The sequence below is a fragment of the Malania oleifera genome, chromosome 3, assembly GCF_029873635.1.
Source record: "Malania oleifera isolate guangnan ecotype guangnan chromosome 3, ASM2987363v1, whole genome shotgun sequence".
Classification (NCBI taxonomy): Eukaryota; Viridiplantae; Streptophyta; class Magnoliopsida; order Santalales; family Ximeniaceae; genus Malania; species Malania oleifera.
In genome coordinates, this window is record NC_080419.1 from 5,996,564 (window position 1) to 6,006,201 (window position 9,638).

General features: G+C 32.9%; 1 protein-coding gene across 1 annotated transcript; it reads left to right on the plus strand.

The window, feature by feature from the left end:
- The first annotated feature begins 5,371 nt into the window (after positions 1 to 5,371).
- Positions 5,372 to 8,134, plus strand: LOC131151032 (uncharacterized protein At2g34160-like). The gene is made up of 5 exons (XM_058102203.1): positions 5,372 to 5,793; positions 6,529 to 6,577; positions 7,409 to 7,471; positions 7,560 to 7,624; positions 7,774 to 8,134. The coding sequence occupies exons 1-5, from the start codon at positions 5,650 to 5,652 to the stop codon at positions 7,867 to 7,869; spliced, it is 417 nt and encodes a 138-aa protein (XP_057958186.1). The 5' UTR covers positions 5,372 to 5,649; the 3' UTR covers positions 7,870 to 8,134.
- The last annotated feature ends 1,504 nt before the right edge of the window (positions 8,135 to 9,638 follow it).

Genomic DNA, 9,638 nt, shown 5'->3' on the forward strand with positions numbered 1-9,638 from the left:
TAACGTGACCAATGGTTGATTAATATTTATTATTTATTGGAAAAAAAATGGTATGAAAATCGGGGTGTCACAACTTTCCCCTTTAGTCATATCCTTGGTGATCTGTTTATCAAGAAACAAGTCATACTAACTGCATCGACCCAGAAGTTCTTCGATAGTCCTGCATTAAGCCTTAGACATCGAGTTCTTTCAGTTAGAATTCGGTTCATCCTTTTAGCCACACCATTTTGCTGAGGTGTCCGGCGTACAGTAAAGTGTCTCTTAATGCCTTGCTTCTCACAAAACTCCATGAACCTTGAATTAGCGTACTCAATCCCATTGTCTGACCTCAAACATTTGATTCTCCTCCTCCTCTGGTTTTCCACTTCAGTTTTCCACAACTTAAACCTGGCAAACGTATCAGACTTGTGCCGCATGAAGTATACCTAGACTTTCCGTGAGTAGTTGTCAACAAACTCACATAATACACATATCCACCTCTTAATGCTACTTTAACCGGGCCCAAAACATCAGAATGTAAATAATCAAGAATGTCTTCCGTCTTGTGTATAGCTGATTTGAACTTTGCCATATTTTTTTTTTCCAAGAACACAAATCTTGCAAAAATCTTGCTTGCATGTTTTCATACCTTTCAAGAGTTTCCTCTTGTGAAGTTCTTTCATACCATATTCCCCATATGCCCAAGACGCATATGCCATAAGACAGTTTTATCAGATTCAGCATCTACGACTATAACTCCACCTACAACAATAATTCCTGCATTGTGTAAATATTCTTATCTAGTTTTTGCCCTTTCATCACCGTAAGATTACCTTTTCATACTTTCATAACCCCACATTCAGACTTGTAATTGATACAATTACAATCCAAGGTACCAAGTGATCAGACTCTTCCATAACTCCGGTATATGTCTTACATTACTCAAGGTTCTCACAATACCATCAAACATTTTTATTTTTACATTTCCTATGTCAATGATCTTACGAGAAACATCATTGCCCATAAGAATTGAACCTGAATTTACCAACCTGTAGGTGCTAAATCACTCCTTGTTTGGAGTCATATGGTAAGAACATGCCGAGTCAAGTATCCATGAGTCTATAAGGTGATCCGACCCCGACAAAACCGAAAGAACATCACCATCACTACAAATTGAATTTTCTTCTTGAACCACATTCACTGATTTTGAAATCCCTTCATACTTTTCAACATTTCCTTTCTTCCAATCTGGATACTCCGATTTAACATGCCTCTTTTTACTACACTTATAACACTAGATATCCTTTTTCTTCATGGATTGAGTATGAAATTTTTTACTCGATCCACTTTTGAACTTTCCTTTGCTGCCCTCATTGTTACCTTTCACCATAAGTCCTGCTCCTTCATCACATATTTTCAGCCTTTGATGAAAATTCAACAAAGCACTTGTCACCTCTTCTAAATTAAGAGTCTTTTTTCCCCATGTAAGAGTGGTAACTAAATTTTCATAAGTATGAGTCGCTGGCAAGGAGTTTAGTAACATCAAAGTCTTATCATTTTCGTCAAACTTAACATCAACATGCATGAAATCACTAATAATTTGATTAAATGCATTGATTTGTTGATTTAAGTTTGAACCATCAACCATCTTAAGCCAATAAAAATGTTGCTTAAGAAATAACTTAATAGAAGGTGATTTGGACATGTACTGGTTTTCTAACTTTTTCCACACAGCTGCTAGAGAATCCTCCTCCATCACATGATAGAGTACTTCGTCGGCCAAATATAAACGTATTGTGGAAACAGCCTTTGTCTCCAATTCCCTCCAAGTTGTTTCATCCAAACCGACCTTTTAAACACTATATAAAGCCTTCATCATCCCTTGCCGCACTAGGACATCCTTCACTCTCCTAGGCCATAAATAGAAATTTCCGATTCCATCGAATCTCACAACATCAAACCTTGTAGAAGAAGAACCCGATGCCATAACAACAACGCTCGGATACCAATTTGTTGTAATAACGAGTATGAGATTGCACGGCAAAAATTATGAACGTAGCAAGCAATGAAGCACTAAAGTATAATTCAAACAATCAGAATATGTGAAAACAATAAGAATCAATACACAAATATACGTGGTTCAGCAATCCACGAGAGCAATCTAGCAAAGGTTTCACTATGAAAATGAAAGTTAACACAATACAAAGATACAGTGATCTCTCTCTCTCTCTCTCTCTCTCTCTCTCTCCTCTCTCTCTCTCTCTCTCTCTCTCTCTATATATATATATATATATATATATATATATAATATGCCCAAAAAGACATAATTATCAACCCCTTAGAGGCTTCCCTCCAAATACCCAACCGTCCCAATGTTCCAATTCAAAATTTGAATTCTTTCTCGCAACCCTGAGAGCACTCGTCGACGAGAAGGGTCCACTCGTTGATGAGTCATTGAAATTGCCCTCGGTATCTTAGAACTTCTGAATTTTTTTCTGACTCTCGGTATCTTCTCGTCGACGAGTGAGACCTCACTCATCGACGAGTCTCTGCTGCTCATCACCAAAAGACTTTATATATGTTTTTCTTCCTTTTATCTATATACTCCACAAAATATAATAATCACACAAATACGAGAAGAAGGAAAGTCAACTATGGTGAACATTGAAAAAAATGCATTCCCCGTGAAGTGCCCATTATCATCCACAAACAAAGAGAAGCCAAATGTTGAATTTTCTTTGAAACCAGTAAAAGTGGCAATTTCTTGTATTCCATTTTTTATTTTCAGTTTCATTTTTCATTTTTGGCTACATTAAACACAGAATTTTCTTCATCTGTTCACCCTGTACTGGAAGATGAGATTCTTTTTATAGGATAAACCTGTGACAGCAGAATGATCTAACTCTGTACTGGAAGATGAGATTGATCTAACTGAAGTTTATGTGAGAATGAGGTTCATGGACATAATCTAGGCTTGAATGATTTCATCTTATTCATTCACTAGGAAAAGAATATTAAACCATTTCAAAGTAAAAAAAAAAAATGATGCTTGTGGCAAAATTATTAAAAATTAAGGAGTAGAGTGATCTAGTTTTGAAGTTTTAGCCAATTGGGTGGGATGGGCTATATATACTACTACAGTTTATTGGACTTCTTGTATATAGATGAATTTCTTGTAATTGCTTGAGCATGCCCTTTTCTTTGGTTCTTTAAGTTACTTTTTGAACTCAAAAAATATTAGGGGAAGGAAAGAAAAACATCAAGTAATTCATATTTTCATGTTTGGTTTATCAAGAAAAATAAAAATGAAAATAAAAAAAAAATGTATCAAATCTATAAATAAAAATGTGATTTTACACATCATTGTTATTTAGTTTTTCTTAATTTTTAGTCATATTAAAACAAACTTTCATTTTTTGTAGTATTTTATATGGAAGGAAAATATAAAGGAAAATAAGTTTCCTCTTTATTTTCTTTTCTTTTCTTTTCCCAAATAAAATCCTTTAGAGACATGCGAATGGTTATTGAAGAGTAGAGTATTGAAGAGTAGAGTAGTATCACGAATGTAGAATTCTTAATAGTCAAAAGAAATTACTCTTACTAAAATCTTCGCCTTTAGATCGGCGAGACTACACTAAGTGCAATTTGGTTGTACTCATCCTTATCCAAGAAGACACTAAAGCGTACAAACTAGTGGTTAAGTCTCGCAGCTTAATAGCCTTTAAACCAACTAAGGTCATCATTGATGAGTCTAGACTCGAATGGTAAAGGAAATAACTCACCTTTCACCAGTACTAAGAGTAACTCGTATTCTGTTAGCAAAATCAAGGTCTTAGATTTTTTTTTCTTTTTTTTTTTCAACAAAAATCCTAAATTATTTGATAGCCCTCACTTATGGTGGAAGAAAACCGTGGTTACAAATAAGTTACAAGGAATTTACAATTGAACTAGAAAAACCATCCCAGGCAACAGCACCAAAACAAACCTAAAACAACACGATCCAAAATCCAGCTAAAACAAACTAAACAAGATCATATGAATCAATACAAAACAAACACAAACAAAAACAAAAACACAATACCTGCAAACTGATGATAATTACCTACAAAATAAAAACTTGAGGAAAACATAGGAGTTCAAATGATGTCAATTAAAAACGAAAGTTTGGAACAACTAAATCAAGGTCTTAGATGACTCCGCCCAACTGTATGACAATGACTAAGAAGGACGTACATTGAAACCTATAGACTAAGATCTCATTCCAAATGGATCATCCGTGGTAAGGGTGAGCATCAATTTGTACGATTAATTTGGTTACTTAATCAAATTAATCGAAATTTTTTTATTAAAGAATCTTGTTAACCGAACCAAACCAAATTTCCATATTAGTTGAACTCAAAATTGACTGAATTGAATTTCAATCAAGTCGATTAATCAATTTAATATTTTAATATAGATAAATATAAAAATATATAATTATTAATTATTAATTAATACTATTCGGTTAATTCAGTTAACCGAATATATTAAACTCAAAACCAAACTAAAAATTGAAATTTGAAATTTAAAGAAAATGAAAATCAAATCGAACCAAACTGATCGAGTTCACTTGGCTGATTCGGCTTTGACCAAATTATGCTCACCCCTAGTATGTGGGACTCTGAATCCCACATGGAAGCCTAGGGCATCCAATGAGGATGTCAAGAGTCTGACCTGAGTGCTCCTTAGGGTGCTCACTTAGTACGCATGAGGATATTGGGAAAAGGTAGGGCAGCCACTTGGTGTTCCCCCAAAAGTTCAAAAAAGTTCTTATTAGCTATCCATGTTTATGTTATACATATTTTTTATAATTATCCATAAATATTTCAAAAAAAAAAATCCCTAATCATTCATAACTTTTCTAAAATAATATTTTTTAAAATATGTTTATTTTTTACTTTTTAAAAATTTATTTTATTGTAATTATCACTCGAAAGTCATGAAACATGTGCATCACATGCCCACGGCACGTAAAATTATTATACTATACAAGCATTAGATGCCCAGGCTAAAATAGCAAGAGCAATAAAAACTGGTAAGAATACTTTGTTTTCGAAGAAAGTAAAATTGTCGTTGTATTAGATTTATGCTTCAAAATAAATAAGAAACCACGATGGAATTAATTTTATTTTCTTGAAAATATTAAAAGACGTAAATGTAACTGGTCTAAGATATATTCTTAATTTTATTTTAAAAATGTTTTCTGTATTTCTTGAAATTAACTTTCAAAATAAATTAGAAGAAATTTCGAATGTGAAGCGATATAAATAAATAAAAACAGAAATTAAAACAATAAATAAATAAATAAACTAAAACTAAAACTATAAACTTGGACAGTAGAGACGACAGAGAAGCGTGGCTATGGCGTAACGAGCAACTGCCGGTTACCGTTTACTCTAGCATTGCCGTTCGATTCCAACCGCCATCGAAACGACCTCGCCTGCCATCCAATCAAGTAGGACCACGTGTCTACTTCTCATTGGAGCAGCTGTAACAGCATCAGCCTGTATAAATCCCCGCGAGGCTGTCTACCGCCTCCCATTCCTTTCGTTTTCTTGTTCGAACGCAAAACAAAAGCTCCTCAGTCTGTACTCATTTCCAGTGCTTAGAGAGAGAGTGAGAGGGAGATTCATGGAGGGTTTTGCAGCAGTCCAACAAGCCACGGCCATGGAAGCAGCGAAGACCAAGCTTGGCAAGACTGATTCTCATAAGAAGAACAGAATCCAGGTCTCCAACACCAAGAAACCCCTTTTCTTCTACCTTAATCTTGCCAAGGTATTCAACCAATCCTCCTTTTTTTATTGTTTCTTTCTTGCTTTCTGAGTCTTTCCTTCATTTTATCTTTGCTGGTTTTTCTTCTGCTGTTGTAATGATTGATGATCAGTAGTTGGGGGAACACTTTCGACAAAAAAAAAAAAGGTGGGGGGGGGGGGGGGGTGGTTGGAGAGAGATTTTATGGTTCTGATTCGGCCGATTTTATTCCATATCTTTGCTTGATAGTTCCTGGCCCCTCTAATCAGTAGGAAAAAATAATTGGTATAAGTTAGTGGTATAAGCAAAATCAATTATATGCGCGTTTAGTTGGATGTTTGTTTCGGGCTATAAACGAAAAACACTAATGATAATTTTGTGTGGTTGATTGTGCTGTTGGATAACTTGTTAATAATCTTGTGATAGCATTGGTTAATTGGCGTGCTTCTTTAAACTATCTGTAATTTGCTGTTTACTGTTTAATTAAATTCGTGTGCTTTCGAGTGATTTGGTCGTAGAGCTTGCTTTTCTTGGGAAAAAAAATTGAAAATTGTGAATTTTTTACTTTAATAGGGTTTGCAATTGCTTTATCTCTTCTTGAATTTGACCAATTTTGGAGTCTTATAGTCGTATGAAGAGAATGGAATTGAGTTGATTTTTTCAGTTATTTCATTTCTTTAAATGCTTGTTTTAGCTGCGGCGATTTCTTGAATCAGATTTTAGTAGTGATTTGTTTAATTAGGTCTTTCTATGCTGCAGAAGTACATTAAGATTTACAATGATGTTGAGCTCTCAGCCCTGGGCATGGGTATGCATTCTTAAGTTCTTTTCTTGAGCTTTTTTCAATATTACTTTTACTCATGTCTTTGGACACTTTTTTGGCTTCTCAGATATTCATTTCTTTATTTCTTCCTTCATTTCTTTTTTTAGTTATTTTCTAAGTGCAAATGTTCTTTTCCTCATTCCATCGAATTTTTTAACTCTGTTTCTGTACCATATCAGTGTAAGAAATACAGTAAGGTAGTGTTTAGGAGCATAGATTTTGGACCTTGCAATTGGATTTGGGTAAATTTGGATAAGTTTTAATACATTTTATATTACCTTTTGTTCAAATCCAATACAACTTCAAATCTAAAACTTCTCTAAACATAGGGTAAGTAATTTTTGTTGTCGCATCTCATTGCATTGGTTAAGTTGGTAATTGACTGAATCATTGAAAGAAAGTAACTGAGGATTACATGATGGTAATGGTTTTTTGTAACTATATATGTATCATATATGTGTGTCTGTATGTAGATATATATTGAAGCCTGTGCTCAGCTATGTTTTGGGTTATTTTTCAAGAAAACCCACATGGAGATAAACTGTTTTTATTTTGCATTCAGAGGGCTATATAATTTGTTCTAGCTGAAATATTATCTTGCAACCCAAACCTTGGGAGTATCGTGGCTCTCATGAACCATTTACTGAATTTATCTTTGGTAATAAGGAGTATGCAACTCTACTGAAATCTGAAAAGTTGTTGAGGCTCGAGTAGTTCAAAGCTGCTGTTTGTACTTGGTGGGAGAGGATTTACTAATGTAGTCATGTTTACTGATGTAGTCATGTTTACTGATATCTATTTGTCTACTTACTCCAGCTATTCCTACTGTTGTCACAATTGCTGAGATTCTGAAAAGCAATGGACTGGCAACTGAGAAACGTAAGAAATTCATGTTTTTCTCTTAATACTAAACAGACTCCCAGCATAATATATGTCAATAATAACTTGTTATTGGGAATTGGAACAGAGGTGCTGACATCTACGGTTAGCTCAAAGGATGATGTGAATGGACGCTTGGTTCAGAAGGCCAAGGTCGATTCACTGACCTTCATATGCATTGCTGGTTTTATATCATATTGCCTGTTAGGACTACCCAATTGAGTATCCATGATTTATAGTTAACTCCTCTACCTCTCTTTCTCTCTCCTTCTCTCTCTCTCTCTCTCTCTCTCTCCTTGTAGATTGAAATTTTGTTGGGGAAGAATGTGAATCAAGACAATCTGACAACAACTGTTGCAACCAAAACTGAGACAGCTGCTGATGATAGCAAGGAATGATGAAACAGCATGAGGGCAATCTACAACTGCCTCTATGTTTGTATATCCTTTTTCTTCTTCAAACATAGGGTAGATACCTAGCTACTAACATGTTGTGGAGTTGCAAGTGTAGTTGGGATTGCATCTTATAGTTTTTCGTTTATTTTCTTTTCCTTTTATAGGTGTCATTGAGATGAAAACAACTCTTGCTGTTTTTTTTTTTATTCTTTTTTTTGGGCGATGCACCATTTCATTTACCTTCAACAAAATAAGTCATTCTTTTTTCCAGGCCTGCTATTTCAGTGCATATTATTTTTCTGTGACTTGCATTTTGATTGACTTTATTTCTGATTTGTCATTTACAGTCTCAGAAGCCCTACAGGCTTTGCCAGGAATGTTTATAAGGGGTTTTAACTTATTATTTGCTCTGAGCGCTAAGTTCATTTTATGTTCTTCACATTGGTAATTTGGGGAGGCTGATCCCAACTCATTAACCTTACCAATTTCGCAAGCTCCATCACCTTGTTTGGAACTTAAAAAATATTAAGAAAAGGAAACTATGTATATGAAGGATTTTACCTTTTCATTATTAGCTATTACAAAAATTGAGAAGAAAAATTAAAAATATACTAAATTAACAAATACAAATTTGATTTTATATATCATTAATATTCAATTTTTCTTATTTTTAATAGAATTTGATATACATAAAAATAATAATAATAGAAAAAAAAATTATTTTCCTTTCCTTTTATTCATTTTCCCAAACAAAATCCTTAATCTAAAATAACACTATTAACTTGTGTCATATGTGATTGCGTAATGCAATAAAACAGTGTAACTAAATTGATTTGTCATTTGATTTTTTCTTATTCTTTACTTAAATGTTTATTTCATTTCACTTTCATCCCATTTGATTATATTACCTTACATTTAAGAATTTGAATTTCAAGACTTAAATTTGAATTTATATTAATTTGGATAAAACATATTATAAAATTATATTAAACTTTTATTAAATTCATACAAATTTAAATTCAAAATTTATGCTATTAAATATTATCTTCAACCATGGGCAATTCTTAGTATTCAAAAATGGGCAACTGAGAATTGGGATGGTTACTAGCTACCAACTTAGGCAATTTTCATAGGCAATTGCGACTACCATGTTGTGGAATTGCAGGGTGTAGTTGGGATTGCATCTTGTATTATTATTATTATTATTTTTTTCTTTCCCTTTAAAACAGCTCTTGTTCTTCCAAAAGGTACCAAGCATGAGTTCAGACCCAATTGTACCGTCCACACAAGTGAGATTTGTCCTCAGAATACAATTCTGGGAGCTTACGACTTGTTTAATTATGAAAAATAATTTTTATTTTTTATTTTAATTTTATGAAGAATTACAAACAAAAAAAAAAAAAGTTAAGTAATTTTTTTAATTTGAAAATATTTATCTAAAATAAATAAACAATAATACAAAATTTTCACATTACTTGCTCATAAAAAATAGTTTTATTTTGTTTTATTTTTTAAATAATTACAAAAAAATATCACCTTATTTTTATATTTTAATTTATATAAAAAATTTAAAAGCATTTTTTATAATTCTCTAAATTTTTTACTTCTTACTTTGCGTTTGGGAGCTTAGAATTCAAATTTGGACTTGGATTTGTATAGGTTATAATTTGAGCTTCTTTCAAATCTACACAAATAAAAATAAATTATGATTTTTATGATTTTTGAAAATTAATTAATAAGAATAAAAAATATTTTTGACTACTAAACAGACT

Excerpts from the sequence above, each read along its gene's own strand:
- LOC131151032 (XM_058102203.1), top strand. The coding sequence starts at position 5,650 with ATGGAGGGTTTTGCAGCAGTCCAACAAGCCACGGCCATGGAAGCAGCG. Across the intron at positions 6,578-7,408 it reads GCTCTCAGCCCTGGGCATGG|CTATTCCTACTGTTGTCACA; the intron begins GTATGCATTCTT and ends TACTTACTCCAG. Across the intron at positions 7,625-7,773 it reads GCTTGGTTCAGAAGGCCAAG|ATTGAAATTTTGTTGGGGAA; the intron begins GTCGATTCACTG and ends CTCTCCTTGTAG.